This window comes from Ceratotherium simum, chromosome 12 (genome assembly GCF_057802395.1).
Source record: "Ceratotherium simum simum isolate JZ-2026a chromosome 12, ASM5780239v1, whole genome shotgun sequence".
NCBI classification, from domain to species: domain Eukaryota; kingdom Metazoa; phylum Chordata; class Mammalia; order Perissodactyla; family Rhinocerotidae; genus Ceratotherium; species Ceratotherium simum.
Window position 1 is genome coordinate 18,823,098 of NC_141911.1, and position 25,640 is coordinate 18,848,737.

The window sequence follows — 25,640 nt, forward strand, 5'->3', positions numbered from 1 at the left end:
GATGGCCAGGTGGGGCACCCAGGGCAGAGGTCCAGGTTTTACTCTTTGGCAGGGGAAGAGTCGCCCTAAGCTAACATCTGTTGCCAATCTTCCTCCTTTTTTCCTCCTTCTTTCCCCCCCGACAAAGCCCCATTACATAGTTATATATAATTGTAAGTTCTTCTGGTTCTTCTATGTGAGCTGCCCCCACAGCATGACTACTGACAGACAAGTGGTTTGGTTCCATGCCCAGGAAGCAAACCCGGGCCACTGAAGCGGAGCTCGTGTAACTTTAACCCCTAGGCCATCAAGGCTGGCTCAGTCCAGGTTCTACTTAACGAACAAGTACCGAAGGGAAAACGGCATCCAGAAGTCACCCCTATTTGCAGCCATCTGCAGGGGCATCACCCAGCCAAGCCCTGCCCCAAGGCTGGCCCCTGACAGGCGACTGGGGGCCCCAGTCACTGCTTCGCGCTCTCCCAGGTGGCACTGATCGCACTGCAATTCACGCAAAATGGGAATTAAGTGTTACATCCAACTTTTGGGGAAGTGGGATAAATTAACACCCTACCAAAAGTGTGTGGCTCCTCCATTTCCCATTTTTTAAATAGGAAATTTTATCCTCCCTCTTTGCCTAATGTCTGCTTAGAACAGTTTTAGGTTGTTGGTGTTTTTCAAGATGCGTCTCCAAAGGAGGGGTAGGGGATGGGGGAAGGGTGTGCTCAAAATGCTTTGTGGGAAAAAAGAATGAATAAATTAATGAATAAATAAATCTATAGGAAGCTTCTCTACAGTCTCTATTTTGTTACTTTTAGTCCTTTATTCATAATCTGCATCACAGAAATCTGGAAAACTTTCTGCAGACGATTTACTTTTATACTGAAGTTTATACTTTTATGCTGAAGATCTGCATTGCACAAAGACTTTAATTTTAAGAAAAAGGCATTGAAAATGTGCCAGTTCATGAATAGGATGATGGTCAAAATCAACAGTAAACATATGAAAAATGCTTTCTCACTAATGGAATATCATCTTGGAGTATTTCCACTTGTTTTGTGTCATGTTCCTTTTCTTATTGAGCAGGATGCTAAACCTGGGAAAGTTACTAGAAAGAAGAAAAGATCACTTCTCAAAGATCAGAAAGAACAACAACAATGCAATGATCTGTTATTTTCTATTGAAAAGGAGACGAGAGAGAATCTAAACTCTGGAATAAAGAACCTGGAAGATTTTTTAAAATCATGTAAAAGTAACTCAGTGAAATTTCAAGTTGAAATGGCAGGGTTAATTGCCTGCTTTAGAGCATGGAAAGAACATTGCCAAGATGAAGGTATTTGACTCTATATTATATGGATAGAGAGTAATGGTAAAAACATTAATGATGCCAGTATATTTATTGAATGCATGGTTGTGCTAAAATATTTATATATATTATCTGATTTTATTCTCAGCACTACCTTCTAAGATAGTTATGATTAGCCCTGTTTGGCAAATGAGAAAGTGGAATTGCAGAGAGGTTAGGAGATAGGGTCTCAACGGGGACAAAATGGCACATTCAAAAAGACATTGTAGAGAGTGTAAAGAAAGGACTCTTTCCAAAGGTGTGGACAGAATTAAGGGGACCACCAAGGCAGGATGAGGCCCAGCAGTGGCAACAGGGCCCATCAAAGAAGGGAAGCCATCACCCTCTGGGAGATATGAAGTTGCTGTTGGGAGGTGATTCTCCATGGGTCTTTCATGTTTCTGCATGCCTTGCAAGCAGAAGCACTGACAACTTTTTTTCCCAGACTATGTTTTCAAGGATGTTTGTACAGTCAACAGCCTTGCAGGATAGAGATTGTGTCTCTTTCTAGAGTAAAGGCCAGGTTTGTTTACTCACCAGTGTAATAAAGATACTATCTCTCTCCAGGTCAAAGCGACAGGTTTGCTTGAAGCCCATTATAAAAGATTTGGGTTTTCTAAGTTTGGGATTCCTTAGCCGTGACACAAATCCACTGTGTGTGCAGCTTCTGCTTGGGCTCCATATCTCTCTGGTGAAACATAAGGGACCAGGTGAACTGACACACAGAGGATGCTTATGCTGCTAGCTGTACCATGAATAATAAAGTCCTTTGTCTCTGACCCAGGAGTCTCATGTCTTTTGCCACCATCCATGAAGCTATGGCAGAGTAAATAATTAGCTTGCTAACAGGGTAAGATCTCAGCCTTTTCATAGTTCTTGACAGGAACAAGAGAAGAGAGTGTTTTTCAGAAATCCTCGAGAGCTATATTTTTCTCTCATGTGAAAGAAGTCCGGAAATATGCAGTTCAGTGCCGCTCTGGCAACTCTACAGCATCACGAGGGACTTAGGCTCCTCTGTCATGATACTCCATCATTTCTGGTGTGTGGCTTGCATTCTTAAGGTTATGAGGTTGGCTACTGAAACTCCAGCCATTATGGTCATATTCTAGAATAAAGTCGGAAGAAGAAAAAAGGCAAATATGTACCATCCCAGTTGTATATCCCCCATTTAAGGAGCCTTCCCAGAAATTCCACCAACTTCTGCTTATGTCTCAGTGGCCAAACTTAGTTACAAAGCCATACTTACTCACAGGGAGATTAGAAAATATGGGCTTTTAACTGGGCACATTGCAGTCTCCATTAACATAGGCATTGATAAGGAAAAATGGGGTAATGGATGTTGAGGAGGCAATTATCATCTCTCCTACAGATACCCTCCTCTGTGTCCATTTGCCTAAATTCTGTCTGTCCTCTGGCCCATCTTTTCAGGAAGCCTTCCCAATTACTCCTGCTCACGTAACACCTACTGCCTCTGTCACTCCTGTTGGACTCTGAATTAAAAATCAGATTTCATACTTATCGATGTCAAGAGCAATCTTTTGTTTCTCCAACCAGACCAAAAGTTCCTGGATGTAAGAACTCATGTCTTAAATTTCTTCTGAAACCTCCTTAATGCATACATCTGCAGTCTGCATAAGCAGGTGTTCAGTAATACATGTTGAAGAAAGATGGCATTACAACAGCCCTGACTTTGTATTAAATAGTTAGTAGTGGAATAAAATAAAGAAGCTATATGTGAACTTGAGAGTCTGTATAGAATGATTGGGGTACAGTGAGGTTCTATCTTAGCTCTTCAGGATTGGAAGTTTCCACTGATTGTTTCATAAATACAAATATCATATGTGGTCAAGAGTAGGCCTCAGTAAATGTTGCTGATGTTTTGATCAGGTATCTAAAGTCGAGTTTTTTCTATGCACATAGAAGACATATGCAAATAACGTGCAGGTTATTTCTTTATTTTCCTTTGAAACTGGTTCAGAACTGAGTTCAAATGGTTCTTATTTCTGCTAAGAATTGCAAAGTTCGTTTCTTATTTTATTTTTTCCCTACCGTTAAACAGCTATTTCTAAGTTATTTAAGATGATGTGGAAGTGTGGCTAGATAGAGTATTAATTTTATTTAATCATGAGTTTAATTGTTTTTATGCTTTAAAAACCTCCATTAAAGTTAAGTAAAATGGTGAGTTTAATCAGATTAGGTTAATTGGTTGACTAGATAAGTGTCATGAATGATCAAGCAATTATTATTTCTGATGCTCTTTTTAACAATTTTATTGTTTCTTTAACAAGGCAAAATTTCAAAAGACTTAAGTATAGCTGTTCAAATGATGAAAAGAATCCATTCACTTCTGGAGCGATACCCAGAAATTTTGGAAGAGGAGGATCATAAATTTATAGCCAAATGCCTTAAATATTTAGGTTTTAATGATTTGGCAAACTCTTTAGATCCAACCCTGGTAAGATAACTAGAATTTCTCATTACTTTAACTTTTAACCAATTTTAATATAGTAGAATAATTAATCAGTGTCATAAAGTATCTCATATATAGAGTTATCAGCTGAACATATTTAGTTTGATTCTAGTTTATAAAATAATAGACTTGAGACTATTTATTAATAACCTGGCTGCCAAAATTTGAAGTAAATTAGAATATGAAAATTTGTACAGATGGTGTCTGGAAGCAGAGATTAAATACCAGATGATCTCTGGATGACACCTTGAACCCTCTTGGTAACAAAAGTGAATATTGTACTTAATTCTAGCACCATATCTAAAAACTGTGGTGAGAATGAAGACTATCTTTAACAGGCTTCTAGCTTTCAATTCTAGGATGAATTTTTTTTAACAGTAATATCTACTGTTTTATTTATTCCAAGAATGATATTTTAGGTGACAAAACTCTTCCTAAATATTAGACTATTTAAAAGCATGATAAAAATGCCTTGTGCATTGAATATTTAATAAATAAATATTTCATATTTATAAATTTTAAATTAAGTATTATTTATATAAACTTAGTACATTGTATAGTAAATTTAATTTATATAAATTTAATATTTATTAAAATATCAATAAATATTAAATTTTTATTCAATTTTTAAATTTAAGATGATTTCAAATAAAATCATGTATTGAAATAATAACAGATAACAGGAGATGATGAGAAAAAGAAGAAAAAGAGTAAATATTCAGTTGATGTTGGACCAGCGAGGTTTCAACTGCAATACATGGGCCATTATTTGATACGAGATGAGAGGAATGATCCAGATCCCAGGGTCCAAGATTTTATTCCTGACACATGGCAGGTAATGACAAGAAACATTGTATTTTCTTAATCAGTGTGTTTTCAGATCTTCTCTTTACTGTGTCTCTACATGTTATATTTTACATAAATTTTTACATTTTGTGTAATATCATATGAAACCGTTTCATCAAAATGTCGACTTGTTTTCCACTTAAGGAATGTGACCTTTCATCTAGTATATAAATTGTTTTCATGTGGGTACTTTGATTGAGTCATATAGACATCTTCGGGTCACGTTAGCTTAGAGGAGCTTGAAAATATTGCCTATGGCAACAGAAAAACTTCTGTATAGATGTAAGTTTGTACAGGGAAATTTTGGTGGTCTAACTTGGGAGTTTATATCTAGATATCCATCAACACCATCTGGGACTGGATAAGAAAGATAATCTGATTGTGCATTAGATGCTCCTTATTGCTAGTAATACAAACTGTCACCATCCAATTTGGGCATTCTCTGAAAGTTAACTTTTTCTAAAGTGATCAGTCAATTTTGCCTTGGATTTATATGGGAGAGTTGTAGGCAAATGGGCTAAAAAACATTTTAAGTGAACAGAAAGGTGTGCAGAATCTTTGGTCAGTTATACACTGAACTCCCAGATTTTAGCTGTTCTTAAACAAATTTATTTAAAATTGAAAAAGATCGATTAACAAATGAGAATAAAATATATCCATGTAGGAAGTCAGAACCTGATTTTCTTTTCTTGTGGAGCCCGGGGAGCAGTCCTCCCTTCAATCTGGGTCACAAGACAGCCACATATTCTCCATTAGGCCTCCACAAATTGTAAGTCTTCTGACCAGTTCCCTGTAGCATGGCTCTGAGAGGGGACCCTGAATAAAGAGTACATAGGCGGGTGTGTTTTCCCATATTCTGCTTGTCATACAGCGAGCAAACGGTACTAAGGCTCTGACTAATCATCATTTGGATGTAATACAAGCCTAGTCCCACGTGATGAGTGCCTGTGAAGCTCTCACACGCCTTCAAAGGTAGTAGATGGTTTTCTCCCGTGTCTGGAGAATGTAACTAGAGTACGATGAATCACTGACTTTTTCTCCTTCTTGGCCTTTTTATTTTCATCATCAGGAAAAGATATGTAGATAACTCTCTGTATGTGAAGCTCTGTGAACATGGCACTACTAACTTCTTGGAATTTAATTTCGCAACGCTTTTTCTGAACTTACTAAATGATCAATAATTGGAAAAAATACTTTCCAACTGAAAAGGATGTTTCACTCAGTCTCACTTTCCATTTTTCGGAAACAAAACCCTCCCTCCAGGTCAAAATGTAAAAAAAATTTCTTTTCTGAGGCAAGGACGTGAGGAATTCAGGCCTTCTCCTGAATCATCCTTCTGAGAGAGTGTTTACCACACCTCATCTTCAGAAAATCAGAGTTCTCTTTGCAGCATAACGTAGGCACAGGAGATAGAGGGTACAAATGACATGGTCTTTGTTTGGTAACATGCTGTTTACTTTCTTGACCAAAAAATGATGCCCTTGATCCTGCAGCGAGAGCTCCTGGATGTTGTGGATAATAATGAGTCAGCGGTGATTGTTGCCCCAACGTCCTCAGGCAAAACCTATGCTTCCTACTACTGCATGGAGAAAGTGCTGAAGGAGAGCGATGAAGGGGTGGTTGTGTATGTCACACCAACGAAGGTAGTGCTCAAGTGAATGTCATGTTCTCTTTCATTTCTGAATCTCTCCTTTAAAAATAATGCACATGGTCACGTGGTAGATCTAGGTCCTTTTATTTTTTAACTTGCATTTTCTCCTTCCCGTTTCAAAGCCTACAATAACAATTTCCTTATAATTAGAGAGAACAAAAAGTCTGGCCTCCAAACTTTGATGTCCGCTCTCAGATTAGGCTTTATACTTGGATTCAGTGAGGCATCTGCCTTTGCTGACTCACACCTTCTCTTTAACCCTTGATTATGCAAGAAGTTTTTCTGATGTGTGGGGATCATTTCCTTGATTTTCCTTTGGATGAAGCCATGTTTATCTCCATTTTACCCTCCCTTAAGTGTTATCCTTTAAACCTTATTTGCTTAGTCAAGTAACTCAAATACAGCCCTTTAGGACTGAGGGATAGGAAAAGGGTTAAACTTTATAGGCTCGTAAAATAATATACCTGTAGATGGATTCTCTTGTCCTCTGGGGTTTTATATGTCTGTTCTTTACTAAATGACTAACGGGTCTCTTTTCTTGTCAATCAGGCCCTTGTTGGTCAAGTGGCAGCAACTGTTCAGAATCGTTTTATCAAAAAGTTACGGCCTGGCAGAGTTCTATGTGGTGCTTTCACGAGAGATTACCATCATAATACACTCAACTGTCAGGTATGGCATATTAATGAATGAATTTATTAAGTTATATTACAGTACATATATACCTATTTTACTGGGAATCTACATAGTCACAAACCCTTTTGGAAGTAATTTCATTGAATTTACAAGAAATGAAATTGCCATATGAAAAATTTAAGGTCGTTCTGCTCTAAAGAGTGGAAACTAGGACCATCATTCTCTAAGACACTTACATTATGACCTAAAATGTCAAGTAATAGGTTACTATATCTCATTTTAATTTATAAAGGGATTTAAGTAGATTTAACAAACCTAGTACATTATTAAATAACTACCCAAGCTTTTTTCCATTCAAAATTGCTTATAAATAATAAAAATTTAAGGATATTCATAATAAAAACTTTCTCGAAAATATTGTATTTTGATAGCATATCTGTTGTTAGGTAAATCATAGATGAAGATAGATTTTCTCCCTTACTGAACTCACAAGTGAGCAGTTAAGACTAAACAAAATGTAAAACAACCATTAGCCTTTTCTTCCATTTCCATTAATCCAAATGCTCGTTAATATAAGTACTTAAACTACAAATGTCAAAGATACACCATGGTCTTAAGGAAACTACCCTCAGCAGCAATATTCTGTCCTAATTCCCAGTAAGTACATGCAGTGAGTCATAAACATGTATTTTTTAGGTTTGTATTACTATGCCTGACACAAAAGAAATGCTCAGTAAAGCTAGCTACACTAATCTTTTATATTTTTAGGTACTTATTACAGAGCCTGCATGCTTTGAAATTCTGCTGCTTACTCCTCGTTGCCAAAAATGGGTGAAAAGGATCAGATATGTTATATTTGATGAGGTAGGTTCGGGGCTATTTCTCTGGGTTGATGTCCTAGTGTGCATATGCTCTATAATTTCTAATTTGAAAATGTAGGGGTCTATGATGGTAATTATCTAACTTGTGTCAGCCAGGGTACAAAGAGAAAACAGATTGCATATTCAAATTAGCATAATTTTTATAAAGGTGTTTTTACAAAGGGGCTGTTTGCAGAGGTTTGTGCGAGGAAAACCACACGGTATTTGCAGCAATCCAGAAATAGTACCAGCCCCAGGCTATTACTATCTGTAGGAGGAGGAGAGGAGGAGAAAGTAGTATGGAACTCAAAAGGAGAGAGAGAGAGAGTCAGCAGACATGGCCTTTTTGGGAGAAGCCATGACCTTGATGGAGGAACACAGCTAGCCAAGGTTGACCTCTTAGGAAAGGAGCCAGTAGAATAAAGACCTTGACCTTACTGTTCTCCCTCCTTCCGTTTCTTGCCTGGGCTTTCCACTGGCCAAACCTAACAGAAGCTAGAGAGCTAGGGAGGTTGGTTGAGCTGGTTTCCAAGGTCAGACTCGTTGTTCAGAGAGAGAAAAATGGAGAATGGTTTAAATCTGGAGGGACATAGCAGTATTATTATCAACATGAATTGAAGGTGATGAAATAGAATGCAAACTTTATATTTCTTTGCTTCAAGGAATTTTCAACTTTAAAGGGAACAAGGTGACAAACCTATAGTGAGTCTACCTTTTCCTTGTGTGAAGCTGGGAGCAGGCTGACAGCTGTTGTTCTGCTTTGTTTGGTCCTGAAGTACTTTATTTCTGTTTTGTTCACTGGGCTGTATTGTGTCTTGCTAACCTTGAACATTCCCTTTCTAAGGGGAAACCAAACCAAACCAAACCAAACCCTTGATCTTCACAATCTGGAACCTTGGCTTGTGGTCTCATCTCAAAATGCTTAAGCACAATAATGTTAAAACTTGGGTACCTCAGTTTTCTTGATTTATACATGTGTAAAACTTGCCTACAGGAAGGCTTTACAAATGAATGTCTGTTTTAGAAGGCTAAGAGAAATTGCTAGCCGATAAAAAGTATAGCATTTGGTAAAGCGTTCTACTATCTGACCAGATCAAAGTTGGAATGGATAAAGAAATATACTGGTTTATTTATTTATTTATTTATTATTAGGCTCTGATAGTAAGTCTTTCCAGTTGAGTCCTAAGTGTCACAATTTATTTTATGTAATTAAAATAAAATTTGGGGCCTCCTCTCTAAGTCTTAATTTGTATTATTTGGACAAAGGTAATTGATTCATTCATTCAACAAATATTAAGTGCCTACTATGTGTTAGGCACTGTGCTTTTTCTCTGATATATTCAGTATCAGTTTAGTGAGGACAAGAGTAATTAAACAAGGAAACATACCGCTGAAAATATAAGTTAACATTTTGATAAGAACTCTGAAGAAAAAGTTCAGTCTGTTGTGGCCATGATAATGGCAAAATGGGAAGTAAGGACGGCTTTGGAGTGAGTGCTCAGAAAAGATATTTCTGAGGGAGTGACCATGAGCTCTGCTTTGCAGAATAAGTAGGAATAGTCAGCTAAGAGAGGTTGTTGAGGGTTTAAGTAGAGGGAGTGGTGTATGTGAAGGCCCTGCAGTGGGACAAGTGTGTTCAAGGAATGAAAACAAGGCCACTATGTTCAGAGCAGAGTGAATGAGGGAGAAGAGCAGCCTGAAATGAGCTTGGACAAGTGAGCAGGGGCCAGATCATGCAGGGTGTTACACTTCCACTTAAGCGATTTGTATTTTGCTCTAAATGCATTGGGAAGACATTGCAGGGCTTTAATTAGTTACATGGCCTGATTTGACGTAGGTTAAAAATCCCATTATGGCTATGATGTGAAGAGTGTATAGGGAAAGAGTAGAAGCTAAAAGAACAGTCAGGAGGCTATTGTAGACATCCAGATGATGGTTGCTCGAATACCAATAGGAATGGAGAGGAAAACATGGCTTCAAAATAGATTTTGAGAGTTGGATTTTATATTAACGATGGAATAGTTGTGGAGACTGAAGAAGAGTCAAGTGTCAGTGACCTCTATTGCCTGACGTCGTCATCATTTACTTTATTTAGGTTTGGTTAGTTATATGAAAGTGGAAAAATGTGCGTGACTATTTAATGCTTCTATGCTTTTTTCCATTTACTATTTTCAAATCAACTTTTCAACTGATAATTTTTTTTCTTTACTAGGTTCACTGTCTTGGTGGAGAAATTGGAGGAAAATTTTGGGAGCATCTTCTTGTCATGATTCGATGTCCCTTTTTGGTTCTTTCAGCTACTATAAGTAACCCTAAGCTTCTCACTGAGTAGGTATAGGTTGCATTTTGGACAGAATGGAAATTATATATTGAATGGTTGAATAATATACTATCCATAGGATCTGTAGTCTTTAAGGTTATTTGTATAACATTTTAACTTTCAGATAAATTTATTACCTTATCTTTGAAACTTCAGAGAATATAACTTCTCTAAAAATATTTTGAAGATGTGTTTCCTAGAAGAGATAGAAGGAAGACATTTCCCCAAAACAGAATCAAGTGTCCTGCAACTAGATCTGAAACTGTGTAGAAAAATTTCACAAAATTCTCAGATAAGTATCATCTGAAGTGGTAGATGAGTTGTATCCCTTTTTTTGTTGTTCTTATCTAAAAAGTAATGCTAAAATGGAAATAACTTGGACACAGCCGTTGACCTTGAGGCTTCCTAACATTGTTCCACCCTGTAGATGGTGGCTGTAATAACAACAAAGCCTTGTTATTTGAATATCAAGTATTGTTTTGTTGCCAGACTTGATTTTCTCTAGTAACCACCACCACAATGATAGCAACAACAATGACAACAAACACTTAACATAGTGCTTCCTACGTGGCAGGTATTTTAACTTATTTAATTCTTATAACAACCTTATGAGGAAGGTACTACTATTATGCACCATTTTGTGATGAAGAAACGGAGGCATAGAAAGGTTAAGGAACTTGCTCAAAGTGCACAGTTATGAAGTGATGGAGCTTGGATTCAAAGCTGGGCAGTTTCAATCCAGAACCCATGTGCTTAAGTATAAATTTTTAGGCGTGGAATTTTCTTTGCTTAAAATATCTAAGTTCTTGGGGCTGGCCTGGTGGCGTAATGGTTAAGTTCTCGTGCTCCGCTTCGGCAGCCTGGGGTTCCCAGGATCAGATCCTGGGCGCGGTCCAACGCGCTGCTTGTCAAACCATGCTGTGGCTGCGCCCCTTATAAAGTAGAGGAAGATGTGCATGGATGCTAGCCCAGGGCCAATCTTCCTCAGCAAAAGGAGGAGGATTCGCAGTGAATGTTAGCTCAGGGTTAATCTTCCTCGCTAAAAAAAAAAAAAAAAATCTAATTTCTTGGTAAATAGTTCCATATTCTGCTTAAATAATATGCTTATTTATTCTTTAAGGTGGCTTCAATCAGTAAAACAGTACTGGAGACAGGCAGACAAGATGATGGAAGAAAAATTTATTTCTGAAATAAAGTCTGACCAATGTCTCAACTTTCTCAAAGACAACTTGCACATAGATCAGTCATATGAAGTTAGACTTGGTAAGCTTGATCTAGAAGTATAGGGCTTGTTTTATGTTACTTTAAAGTTATCTATATTCCAATAATTATATGTCCATTAATTTGTATATTCTTTCCCTTCTTATTTAGTGCTCTATGGAGAGAGATACAATGATTTAGAGAAGCATGTATGTTCAATAAAAGATGATGACATTTGTTTTGATCGTTTTCACCCATGTGCAGCATTAACAACAGATCATGTAAGTATAAAGCCAGATTTGTCCTATTAGAGGAATATTAGCGTATATCACAACTGGAAAGTTGTTCAATTAATCTTCATAAAATTGCAGCATATATTCTTTACAATAGAAAATCTTAACCTAAGGTCAGTGGACATCAGGATGGAAAGCATTCATGCTAAGCAAGGATGCTAAGCCTCCAGGGAGACTACAAACCCTCTAACGATTTTGTGTGTATACCGTTTCCTAGATTTCATTAGATCCTCAAAGTTATCTGGGACATCCAAAGTTTAATAACTACCTCTAGAGAGGAAGTAATGGAGAATTCTAATTTGAGTTCTTTGGTTAGCTTATTCTTTGTCTTTATTTCCAGACATTGTCTTTCTCTACCCAGGTTCTTCTTAGCACCTATTTCTGTCTTCAACTTCTCTGTGACTAACCAGGCAGCTACAACTGAATGGGCATGCCTTGTTCATGTCAGAATCTAATCACTATCAATTGATCTAAACAAGGAAGAGACGCTTCCCACTAACGTGAAAATCTCAACGTGACTTTTTCACGGTGGATTAATAAGATGAAGGCCTTAAGAGATCTCAGTTGGGGCACTGAATTGTGAGTGTGGAAGGATTTATTAATTTCTGTTGCTTTTCTCTCCTCCTTTTCCGTTATATTCCCATGATGAGGTCATTTAGGCTCAAGTTGCCTCTCAAAGATAAAATGACATTAGCCAATAGATAGTCTTTTCATTATGCTACGTTCAAAATTCTACTGCTCCATTAATCTTCATAAAATATAATTCTGATCCTCTCCCTCTTTTACTCAAAAGCGTTCAGTGTTTCTCCCCTGGAAACAAATACATTTCAAACTTCTTAGCTTGGCATTCAAGGTCTTCTCTAATCTAGATTCACTTTCCTCTCCTGGAAGACTTCATGCTGTATGTTGTACCTGGAATGCTTTACCCCAGATGCTAAACTCTAGATTTCCAGATCCTATTCATCTTTCATGTCTCTGCTAATGAGGGACTTTATTCAGAAGTCTTTCTATGATCTCTCCATCTTGAAGTAATCTTCTTTTCCAATAATATATAACTTATTATTTGTATTTTTTTAAATGACACCAACTATGGTCAGCCTACTATTATAAATTTTTTTGCATCTCTCTTTTTTTTTTCCCCCAGATTCTAAGCTTTCTGATGAAAAATTTTGTAGTTTTTCACCTCTGGGTTATCTTACAGCTAGCTCATAGTGCCTTATATCTAAAAGCTGCTCAATAAATATTTGTGGAATGATGATGACCAACATATGTTGAGCATTTAACTATGTGGCAGGCACTTGCTAAACATTTGTGTGTATTTCTCTTTTCACTTTCACAATGTCTTTATAATAAATGTGCTATGATTACCCCCAATTTACAGATGAGGAAGGAGAAGGATAGAGAAGTTAAATAGCCCGAGGACTCAGTTAGTAATTGTTGGGCTAGGAACCAAATTCAGACCCCAAGAGCTAATGCTCTTAACTACAGTGTTAACACTGAACAATTTGTAGATTGAATGCCTGAGTGAGTGATTGAGTGGAAAGGACTTCATAGACTCTGAACTGTTATGGTCAAAGGTGTGTAAAATCCAGCTGAAGTGATTCTGTATTATGGAAGTTTTGAAATAGAATTTTATTATGTAGCTTTTCCTTTGCTTTTTAGTGACCCAAACCACATGCTATAAAGCACATTCTTGCCTCTCTCTATCACCAGCTCCAAGCCTAGAGAATTGATACATAATAAAGACATCATTTTTAAAGCTTCCAATGATTTTCTGACATTTTCAGCATAAAATTCCCGGTCATTTTCTAATTGCATACCATTTTATAATTTTTTTATGGCTTATTCTGCTTAGGATGGTTCAAGACAGGTTATCTTTAATCAGCTGTGAGTACAGTGGCCAGGGGTACTTGGTGAGATCATCATTTTGGGGCACGTGCCTTCTTCTATTCTCAGTAGCTATTAATAGAGTAACTGGAAAGCAACATAACCACTACAGTGTGCTCTGACCCTATATGACTTCTGACCCTGTATGGCTGTGCTGTTGTATGAGTCTTCTTAAATCTTGACTCTTTTACATCATGCCTGGGGATAGATACAGAGACTTATGCTTTTTTAAATGTTTAGACAACTGTGGTTAAGTTTCTGAGGTGTGTATTTACGTAAGATTTACATAGGATTAAATTGAAATTGCTCAATCTTGAGGGGAATCGGATTAAATTGAGGCAAAAAGAGAAGAATGAAAGGGAACATCCAACTTTGATCTTCTCCTCTGTTATTCTCTCATGGAAGTAGTTTCAGAAAGGAAGGGATGGGGCAGGATGAGTGAGCTCTCCTTAATCCAGCTGTGGTGAGGGATCGCCTTCAATCAACATGTGACTTGTTCCTGGGCAAAGAGAAGAGCTGCATAATCTTCACTATAACTTATTCTGCCCTAAAAGAATAGCTACTCATTTCCCTGAGAAGCTGTCAGCACCAGGCAGTCCTAGAAAGCACTGCTTTCAGTCTCTTTCCACTCAGTTCAGATAAATGCTTACCAGCACCTATGGCTTTTGACTCACTGTTTATTTATGTTATTTTATTTCTTTTTTATTTTTGCAAAATAGAATAAGAACTTTGTGGTATGATATGATTGTGTTTCTGAATAAAGATGTAGTAGAAACCAATGATCTTTTCTCTTATACATCATCTTTCTATGTCATCTTTTGTATCACCTAGGTCAGTTTAAGGTATACCAGCTAATTACCTGTGCAGGAGAGAACAATTGAGTTTAACTTACCTTTTTAGCAATAGAGTTGATAAACTGAAAAAGAATATCTGTAAGTTGATAATCAATCAACTTTATAGGTGGGATGCTGAAAAAGCACCAGGCATTTTAATAGTGTATTATGTACATTATCTCATTTAATCCTCGCAACAAAACTGTGGTGTGGGGATATTTATCCCCATTTTAGAGATGAGGAAACTATGGCATCTAGAAAAGGATGAGAGACACTTTGGAAATTCCATCACTATTATTCCAGAACCCAAAATAGAAGCATAACATCAGTAAGAACCTAATAATTCTTAGAAAACTAATTACTTAAGAAAGGGATAGTCTCATAGACAGACTGTGTAGTCACCTACAAGATATAACTTATGAGATACTGAAATCCTCATCTTCCAAGACAATGTAACATTTACTGGTCTGTTCAAATGTAGTCCTTGCCATCTAGCTAGCTTCATAGATCCAATCTGAAAGTTGTTAAATGATGGTTCTTTGTATTTATGTTGCATAGCATAGTAGAAAAAGAAAATCCTGATATATTTAACTCTTTTGAATCTCGCCACAATCCTGAAAGACTACCGTGCAGACACTGTCATTCTCATATTGTAGATGAGAAAACCCAAAACCCAAGGAGCTCGTAGTTAGAGCTGTGATTAAAACTCCAACTATACTATGCTTTCCACTGCACCAAACGTCTCTTCAATTCCTTCCACACTGTTATTTTTGGAGTGTCTCCTTTAATCCAGTAATTCCAATCTTCCATAAACTGGTAATAGGTACTTTTTAAAACAGTCGTTTCTTCTTCAAATAAGTTGGGGGAAAGTGTAATGCCATAGCCCTGTCTTGGAGCTTCACAGTGCACATTAACATAACAGAAGTCTTGTAGTAAAGCTGCTTGGTTAACTGTGTTTGATAGGATATTTCCCATAGATTGTCTACCCTTAACATTTTTTTCAAAGCTCCTGGTTTGAGAAATGTTATTCTAGCCCTTTTGCACACAACAGATTAGGAGGAGTGGTGTTTGAAACCCAAGGAATCTACAGTGTAAACTCAAGGAAGGCAGGATTTCTTTTTTGTTGTTGTTCCTGAAACAGTGCCTGGCACATAAGTAACGCTAAAAGCATTTGTGCGAGGAATAGGTAGTGCACGTGTTCTCAAGGCTTAAGATAGAACCTCGTCGGTAACCTGGGTAGCCGTCAGAGGAGACATTTCTTGGAGTGTCTGAAGATTATCTGAAAGCCTTTGTCTTCATGAAGTTGACCCAGCTTTTCTACTGGATCTCTACCTAACAAAGCTTTATCCCTTTCTGCATGATCATAGAAGCATCTTTATCTCTAAATACATTTCAATTTCAGTTTCAAAGAGAGATTTCAAAAAGGGAGGTATATGTCTTCTCTGAACTGAGACCACACTGTGAGTGTTCATGTTTTCTAACTGCCCAGTGCCATCAATGGCGTTCTAGAGATGTTTCATAGAGAAGTGTCAGTTTATTGTCTAGTACCAATAGTCTTAGGAAATAATATGAAAACTTATTAGTGGACTTTGGGGTTTTTCTGCTTCAGTGGGTTAGGGATGCTTCTTGGTTAAGATTTTGTTAGCAGTTAGATCCTCGCAGGGATTGAGTATTTCAGTTTATTGCCCTTTAACGTCTCTGGATTCATGGGTAGAGACTTGAGGCCTAGAATATGACATAAGATGAAATAAAAAGAAAGTAAGTATTCCTAATTTATTCATTCATTCATCCATCCATCTGTTAATTAATTTATTTATTCACAGATCGAAAAGTATGGCTTCTCTTCTGATCTTACCCTTTCCCCTCAAGATAGTGTCCAACTTTATGATACCATGGTTCAAGTCTGGGAAACTTGGCCCAGGGCTCAGGTAAATATATAAATATATATTCATGGAAACTACTTTATTTGATGCTATTAAAGAACATGGGAAAATTATTCTTCACTTAAGCACACATTCTCTTAATTAGTGGAAACTGATATTGGAAATAATCAATTATTCTTTCTTTTCAGACATTCTTCTTCCTGACTTTGTTACATTTCAAAATATAGAATATCCTATAATTCTTGAAAATGTTTCTTTTGTTTAGCGTTTGGGATACTTTAGTTCCCTTATTGGATTTATATTCTTCTATTTTCTTTTATTACACTCTCTTCTCTCTGTCAGTTTTCATCCTTTCCTTGGCTTTGCTCTATATTCTTGCCTTTGAAGAGTTCATCCATCATCATAGGTTTATGTGTTAGAAGTTAAGGGAAGATGGAAAGATGTTCAGCAAACCCTATCCTCAAGGAATTTGCAGTTTGGTTAAGGAGATATGTAAATTTAAATATATCATTGTATTTTTTATGGAAATTGCATAATTTAACTTAATGCCATGATAATTTTTTCCCAAGGAATTGTGTCCAGAGGAATTCATTCTTTTTAAGAATAAAATAGTCATTAAAAAGTTGGATGCTAGAAAATATGAAGAAAACTTAAAGGCAGAACTGACAAATTGGATTAAAAATGGCAAAGTAAAGAAGGTAATTTTCACACTTTTGGGGCAAAGTTTCTCTTAATTGTTAACGATTTGGAGTTATATAACTTAGCCAATGCCAGTTTTTATTTCATTTTTCATTTTAGAAATTTTGTTTAAACATGTTATCCATTGAGTCTGAGGTAGATATAAAGGGGAGGGAACTGGTTTCATCTCTTAGCCCAGTGCCCTCTAAAACATGTGCCATAGCCTTTTGGTTCTTCACATTGTTATAATAACTAAAAGCAGAGAACCTGGTAATAGGAGAATCAATATTGTTGATGCTGCTTTCACAGAAAAAGGACTGGCTCCAGAGTAATGATAGTTGAGAAGATTGGGAGTTAGTAAAGGAGCTACCCTAAGTAGGTTTTGGACAAATAAAAAGAAATTATGTATAAAAATAACCAATTTCTGAAACTCATGTAAATCATGATAGAGGAGAAAATATAAATATATTTGAAAGAGGCTCAGGCAAATTTGCAGATGACAAACTCTTAAGTGGCTACTCTGAGAATCAGAGTTATCCTTGAGTGTTAAGATTGGTGGACTTTTGGTTCTAGTCTGATGACAATGTGCCATGTTTATTTGCCTTTTTTATGGCAGTGATAAAAGAAATGAAGGTAAAGATGGTATTGATGTCAGGAAATACTACTCCAGCAAATATTTTAGCCTATCTTTTGACACATAATGCTATATTCCATTAACTGTTAACCAAGAAAAAACTGGAAACCAAAGTCCTGCCTACCTTCCATCTCCCCCAAATGATGCCTAAAAAGGAAAATTGATTTTATCAAGAAAATGTATTCATGATAGCACATGATTTTCCATTGTATACTATGTAAAGGAATTTCATATCAATTTTCTTGATATAAAATCATGTTTATTTCTTTTCTGATTAAAAAAGTAGTGGATGCTCTTTATAGAAAACTGTAAATATGGAGGAGTAGAATAAAAATTATCACCCACAATTTCATCACTCTGAGGTAAACAATTTGTTGCACTTCTGTCCAGTTCCTTTTATAACTCATCTCTTGAATTTTCAGTTAAGCATTATAACATAAGCATATCTCTATGTTATTACAAACTACTGGTAAACATAGTTTAAAAATTCTTTTTTATTTTAAGAGTTTTTCATGTTGCTTGTTGAAAAATTACAAAACACGGAAAATTATAAAGAAAAAAATCTCAGCAATGGGTGATTTATGAAAGAGTCAATTTCATTGCACCATGATGAATGATATTATCAATGAGCTATTCCTTCTTTTTTTAAAAAATGAGTGTTTGCTAATTTGATAGAGAAAAGTTTTATCTCAGTTTTGCTTTATTTTCATTTTAAAAGACTAGAAAGTCTAAAAATATTTGTGTATTTTTTGTGTAATTCAAACTTTTGGGAGCTAATTTTCTATCCTATTGTAGTACTTTAAAATTTTCTTCAAGGTTTTTTTTTGTGTATAAAGAATGACTTTGTGTCATATTGCATAAAATTTTTTTCCTCATCTCTGTATTTTTTCAAGGTTGTTGATGACTTTCTACATTTTGATTTTGTTCTTTTACCCCATGAAGAAGTTTCTTATTTTTATAGAGTGCAATATATTGAACTTTTCTCAGGTGACTTTTGTATTACTTTAAATTTGAAAAACCTATTCCTATCCAGATAAGTGATAAGTATTCTCTTACATTTTCTTCTGGCTATTTTATCATTGATTTTATATACTCTTTAATACATTTGGAAGCTATTTTACCGTCTAATAAAAGATGGGGCCTGGAGTCACCCTGTCCAGCAGGTGAAGCAGTGACATTTCCTGAACAGTCTTCATCCTCCTGACTCGTTTGTAATGCCTTCAAAATATCATATATTATATCTTATATTTATTCCAGTCTATGTGTTGAGAAATAGTCACTCATATTGACTTATCTATTACTCTGTTGATTTTTTTTACCATAACCCTGATAATATGTTTTAAAAGAACTAGTTTTAAAAACTCACAAAAAATTTTCTCTGAAAAATACTTCAAAGTTCAACCAATTGAATAATTCTGTTCTTTGTCCTATTTAAGCAAATTATTTTTAAAAATTCATATTTTATTTGCAACTCTAGGCCAAAAGAGTCCTGAAGAAGCTTAGCCCTAATTTGCTGTCAAGTTCAGAAGATATGGTAAAAATGTTTCCCCTTCTAGTTGAAAAGTTAGGACAAATGGATAAGTTACCTGCACTGTTTTTTTGGTAAGTTATTGAAGCTTAATTTTTTTATGTGTTAACATTTTTTATTTTGTTTTGTTTTAAATTAGTCTCATTCATATAAAGTGGGTAGAATGAGCAAAGTTTTACTATTTTGGTGCATATCTTTGAAAAAACAGTATAGCTAGATTTTATTTTTAAAGAAATGGATGCATGTTTCTGGTTCAATCCTTGTAAAACTATTTGTGCTTATCACTCTTAATTCGTTGCCTCCTGACATTTTTGACCTTTTTTAGTTTTGTTAATTTTCTTTTAAAAAAACAACCATTACTTCAATATGCACCTTTAGAAATGCTCCTTTAGAAATCAAATTGCATATTCATGTACACATGTAAAGCACATAAAGTGCTCACAATTTATTGGTATGTTTGGCTTTTAATTTTTAGTTAGGAAAACTAAAACTCAGAAGCACACCTGAATACTATGTGCTATAATACAAAGAGCTTGAGTAGATTTTAAGTGTCTAACTTTGATAAAGAGAACTGAAGTGGAATGTATTAAGTGGGTAACACTTTGTACCCTGGATCAGCTCTGGTAATAACTTTGTCATTAGAGCAGAAAAAATTATTTAGCCAAGATAACTTTTAATTATATTAACTATGAAAGCTTTGTATAAAATAAATTCCCAGCATTTGATCATTGGATATTACCATTGGGTAATATTAAATTATATACATAGACAAATACACAAACACATATACATGTAGATATGTTAAATGGTAGCACTAAAGCCACATGTGTTGTTACACATCCAAATGTCCATGTTGGTGGTAGGTAACTAAAACCAGATCATGGTAGAAATAAAAATTTAGTATGGCTGAGGGCACAAATTTTGGGAATTGCAAGAAAATTTCTCCTTCGTCTTTGTGATTAGGCCAAAGTAAATAAATGAGATATTTTGCCAACACATGACAATATTTACCTAGATCACTTGCTAGTGTGGCCCTCAGTTTTGGTTAGAAGCAAATGTACTCCTATATTTTAAGTATAGCTGTAAATATAACTTTGAGATAGGAATCTGAAAAGGAACTGGATTCATTATTTATATATTCATACACATTTAAAATTTTGAAATAAATTGTGTTATAAAATATTTAATTATTTTAAATATCTGGGAAAGGGATCTTGGCAAGTTGCAATGGAGCTTTCAATTTTCTTTAAAATATACTACAGAAATCCTAGGTCTCATCCACTTGTTTGCTCTAGTTCAGCAGCGCTGGGATGGTGAGAACTCTGTATGATGATTGGTCTAGGCTCAAGTTAGACCAGACAACCTTCCTGTTGGGTCACAACCTCCTTGAAGCTTCCCAGGTGTAGTCTGAAATCGACCCCCATTCATGCAGGGCAAGGAGAGACTGAAGAAAAAGGCAGAGCACTCCAGATTAGGTGGCAGGTTTAATAAGCAAGGGAACTTACTCATGAGGCTTGTCTTCGGCGGCTGCAAGACAAGATTTCCGCATCCACCTGCCAAGTTTTAAAAGTTTATATAGAGGCTTTAACTGGGTTCAGTCACATACACAGTCCAGATAGTCTCATGACCACATTACTACCTCAAGGCTATACCCTGGGGGCAGCTTCTGGGAGCGGGGAAGGCAAGCAGAGCACACGTTCCAAAGACAGGGCAAGGGATGAAGAGCCTCCAATTGCCCAGGTCCAACTCTCACGTGAAACTGGAGGTCATGTCTTCTTGATGACCACCTGCAACACTTCCCTAGTCTGGACTCTAGAAGAAACACATGGTGCCGGCAAGGTGCATGTTTAGTGTCTAGTGCCCATGTAGAGAGTGGTTAAGAGCACATACTTTGGGCCAGACCTCAGCTTAAATTCTCGCTCTGCCCTCCATTAGCTATGTGACTCTGGAAAATTACTTAATGTCTTTGAACATCATTTGAAAAATGGAGATAGTAATAACTAATTCATTGGGTTGGGGTATGAACTAAAGGAAATACTTTTTGTAAAATGCTTAACTCAGTAGTTGAAAATGTGATTGGTTCAGGTTCAGCTACTAGACCTTCTTTTACACTGGATTTGGGCAAACATTATCAGAGGGATTGAAGAAGAGAAAGTATTTCTAGGTGACCTTGGTTGGTTGGTTTGTTTGCTTTAAAGCAGTAGGATGAAACCATTTAATGACATCATATAGGATATCATTTGCAACCAGTAGTTTATAGATATTGCACATTAGCTTGTATTACTGTGAACAGGGAGGCAAATTTAGCATTGTTATTAAAAAAATGGCCTCTGGAGTTGATTTGCCTGAGTTCTAATCCTAAATCAACCATTTACTAGGCTATGTGATCTTGGATAAGTTTTAAAATTTCCTTTGGAATCTATTTCCTCATCTGCAAAACAGAGATAATAATAGTACCTTCCTCATAAGGTCATAGTGGGGATTAAATGCATTAATACATTTAAGCCACATAGAACAGTGCTTGGAACTTGGTAAGTACTTTGTAATTGTTTGCTATTATTATTTTTGCCTTGTTTATATACCAAATCTTCTTATCACGTACATTAGACTGTGACTTTCCTAGTCTTTTTTATTTTTATTGAGATGTAATTGACATATAACTTTCCTAGTCTTTGTTTCTCCAATGCACTGATTTAATCTTTATCAGCTAAACAACATTCCTTTTCAAAGCTTGCATTCTGAACATGGTAGTAAGTCCATGGCCTCACCAGTAATGTTGAAAAAATTTCTTGGGTGGACCCAACCTATAATGAGTACAGTGGTAGTGGCTGTTAGATACATTCAGCCAAAACATTTTCCCAACAGCTATATGATAGTGGTTCATGGAAATATGACCTGAATGGAAAAATAATCTTTTCAAGGCATTCTTTTCATTTGTTTCAAGTTTTAAGAGTGGTGATGTGGAAGAAAGAGCTAGAAGCGTGTGCACTTTTCTGGAGAAGTCAGAGAGAAAAAGCTGTCCCCAAATTGACCAATGTTGTAGCAATGTCCATGACATAAATAAAAAACTTAACGAAGCTGAAAATAAAATGAAGAAACTAAAGAAAACGTAAGTATTTACTTAAACAAATTGGCCATTAAGGGCTTAAAATACTTCGTAGGAAACCATTAGAAATGTATACAGACCTGGGCCACAGAGAGGTTCTTGTTATTGGTTGATAGAGTAAATCTGGATGGGAGGATGGGAGGAAGTTAAGGTGCCATAACCTTATGCCTCTTAGTTGTGTATAGATAGGGTTCATTTAGGAATCAGGAGGGGTAGGACAGACTCTGCAAGCCTAGCTAGATTATCTGACCTGACAATGTCAATTCAGCTCTCAAAAAACTATCGCATCTTTTCCAAACACGTGTGAACAATGTCTCTTAGGAGACCCTCAGCCGACCTGACCATAGCCTACATTTGTCCCCTGTGGTCACAATGTGGAGGTTTCCGTGATGCAATATCACAGTGGGTGAGCAAAGAAAGGCCTATAGAATGACCTGCCATACCAATTGTATGCTTGGGGCAGCACTTCACTGTGGTGATTACTCTTCCTTGTTCCCAATGTCTGATTAATTCTGACTGTTCTATGGACCAAATGTTTCTTCTCTCCTTGCCATCCTCTCCATCTTTACTCTCTAACTCTGCCCCAGTTCAGGCCTTTGGCATCTCCTCTCTGGGCTCTTGTAGAGGCTTTCCCGTGTGATTTCCCGTGCCGGGTTCACCCCCTCCCATATTACTGACACACAGTTGCTGATGTGAACGTTCTAATGTGCAAATTGAATCAAATTATCCCACACACAAGGTTTTTCTTTCTTTCTTTTTTTGTGAGGAAGATTAGCCCTGAGCTAACATCTGTTGCCAGTCTTCCTCTTATTGCTGAGGAAGATTGGCCCTGGGCTAACATCTGTGCCCATCTTCCTCTACTTTATATGTGGGACGCCTGCCACAGCATGGCTTGATAAGCGGTGTGTAGGTCCACACCTGGGATCTGAGCCTGCAAACCCCGGGCTGCCGAAGCAGAGAGCATGTGAACTTAACCACTACGCCACCGGGCTGGCCCCAAGCTTTTTCTTTCTTAATCGCCTAGTAATGTTGATAAAGAGAGGCTTTTAGCATTGTATGCAAGGCTCTTCATGATTTGGTCCCTGCCATCTGTGGTGTCATTTCCTGCTACCCCTCTCTGCTAAGACTCAGTCTTTTCCAGTTCTCCACTCGTGACATGCTCTCCACCACCTGAATCTATACCCGGAGGGCCTTCCTTTCTGTTAGCTCATACATCTTGTACTCATTTTTTTTTCCAGTTCAAAGTCTATCTTCTCTCTGAATTTATAATGATTTCTCAGGTAGGCTTATTGCCCTTTTTCTTTTATTCCCACTCTACTTTGAATCATGAAAGCAGTTATAACAGTTATCTGTATATCTTGCTTTTCCCTAGATGGTCAGTTCCCCTACAAGAACTGTGCATTTTCCTTTTTGTATTCCCAGTGCCAGCAGATGCCTGGCACATTGCTTCATAAATACTTGTTGAAAGAATGATCGAATCTTCCCTCAATATTGAAACAGCTTCCACAGCTTCCCTAATTTTAGATATTTCCCAAAGACAATAGCAGAGTCTCTTGATCCCACCACCGATTGCATCTTCTTTCTGTTTGTTGTGCAGATTTTCCCAGACGCCTGGGAAGGGAAGGGACCTCAGAGAGAGGTCTTGGAGCTATAGCTCTTCTCAGTTACTGATTCTCTTTGGTCAGAACTTTTTCAGGACTGGGAACAACATTTCAAGTCGGATATGTAGTGAACAACATGCACTATGAAAATAAAGGGTATTTAGTGCTATCATCAGCCCCTGAGGCCCAGTCAAGAAGGGTCTCTGCTCCCAGAGTGGAGATTTAAAGTGCCCTTCTCTGGCTTGTTTCTCTGGCTGGGTCCCTCCCCATGAGACCAGGAGTCAGTGGAGCCAAGGGAATGTGCCAACTCATTTTTGACTGTGCCATGCTCGCCCCTTGCTTTTCTGGAGAGCTGCAATTCTTCTGAGAAGAACAATAGCAAGAAGGAGAAGGGATCATGCAGAGAAAAGGAGGAGGATATAGTGGATTTTGCTGATGAGCGCCCATTGCTTCTAGAGCAAACATGGAAGTACATGTAAGAAAGGAGATTTAAATCAGGATTGGTAGTGCTGCACGTAAAACTCAGCATCTGGGCGATGAAGGGTGATCTGGGAAGTCTTAGGCTTCTTGTGGTAGGTGAATATGAACTTTCCTTACTTAAAAGTTTATTATTTTTTTTAAAATAACAGCTTTGAAAAAGACAAGGAAAAGGCCAAGAAGTTGGAAAAGAAACTAACATATGGAGCTGAATATATTAATTTCCTGAATAATTTGAAGGAGTTTCTGAAAATCCCTGAGGACTGCTCGTATGCTGATGTCAATGCACTGCACACCGAGGTCAGCATAGAAACTGGCTCAGTATAATAATGTGTCAGTCATGACTTTTTATTATAGTGATTGTTTAGTTTATTATCTTTGGACACTAAGTAAAATCTCTATTAGAAATGACATGTTTGTGTAATATCTTTGAAATATTATTATCTCTGTGTGTTATTTTGTTTGGTTTGCAATGATTGTCCAAATTTGATGTACTAAATTTCTATAGGTGATTTCTTCTTGCTTAGTAGTTTGATTGTGGAAGTGTCAGCCTCTTCTTTTATTTCACTCTACTCTCCGGGATTACTACATGGCCTGATTCTAGAATTCAATCCCACATGCTGTATTTTACTGCTGGTCATATTTGGGTATGTGCAGTACAATACATTTTAAATAATATCTACAGAATGTCCCAATCTCAGAGACCTTCTGTCTGACATCCAAGGCATTCCACTAAACAGATACTGAAATATCCAAATATGGTATGACATTTAAACAATTTTTTTCTTATGTAAGTAATTTATGTTCATTTCTGAAATAGTTGAAAATACAAAATGACAAAAATAAGAACAATGTCACAGCTCAGAGATATTCACTGTCCTAGATTATTTTCCTCTGGAGACATACAAAAACACCCACACCCAAATTAGACATTCCATATGTTTATTTATTAATAAGATAGGATCATATTGTATAAATTAGTCTGTAACCTGCTTTCCTCACTTAGCTATTCATTTCTTATTAACAACAATAGAGCTACATTATTATTTTAATACCTTTATAGTGTGTATTGATATGGATGACTATAATTTCTTTAACCAGTCTTGTGACCCTTGGCTGCATAGGTTATTTTCGTTATTTTTTCTTGTTCTTATAAGCAGTGTTTCCCTTTGACGTTTTGGCCAACTGCTGGATTTTCTCCTTAGGATAAATTCCTAGAAGTAGGATTGTGATAGTATGGATATTTTTAAAGCTTTGAGTCTAAGTAGTGAGTGATTCACAGTGGGAAGTAAGAATTCTCTGATCATCTAGGATAGGGAACCACTTTGCCTTGGGGGAGCCTCTCTCTGCCTGGGGAGGGCTCCGAAGGTTTCAGTAGAGAACTGGTCTCCCTCTTTCTGGCGCCAGCAGATCATACAC

The 25,640-nt window shown here is 36.7% G+C and overlaps 1 protein-coding gene across 1 annotated transcript in view; it reads left to right on the plus strand.

The window, feature by feature from the left end:
• The window catches only part of LOC101391083 (putative ATP-dependent RNA helicase DDX60-like), an 87,813-nt gene that overhangs the window by 25,975 nt on the left and 36,198 nt on the right, over window positions 1-25,640 (plus strand). Inside the window, exons 12-25 of the mRNA XM_087437257.1 lie at window positions 1,063-1,309; window positions 3,610-3,776; window positions 4,468-4,626; window positions 6,131-6,280; window positions 6,838-6,957; window positions 7,690-7,785; window positions 9,994-10,109; window positions 11,222-11,364; window positions 11,473-11,582; window positions 16,138-16,242; window positions 16,767-16,895; window positions 18,987-19,111; window positions 21,982-22,146; window positions 24,374-24,521. Of these exons, the coding sequence (XP_087293383.1) occupies window positions 1,063-1,309; window positions 3,610-3,776; window positions 4,468-4,626; window positions 6,131-6,280; window positions 6,838-6,957; window positions 7,690-7,785; window positions 9,994-10,109; window positions 11,222-11,364; window positions 11,473-11,582; window positions 16,138-16,242; window positions 16,767-16,895; window positions 18,987-19,111; window positions 21,982-22,146; window positions 24,374-24,521 (1,980 nt within the window). The remainder of the gene's footprint in view (window positions 1-1,062; window positions 1,310-3,609; window positions 3,777-4,467; window positions 4,627-6,130; window positions 6,281-6,837; window positions 6,958-7,689; window positions 7,786-9,993; window positions 10,110-11,221; window positions 11,365-11,472; window positions 11,583-16,137; window positions 16,243-16,766; window positions 16,896-18,986; window positions 19,112-21,981; window positions 22,147-24,373; window positions 24,522-25,640) is intronic.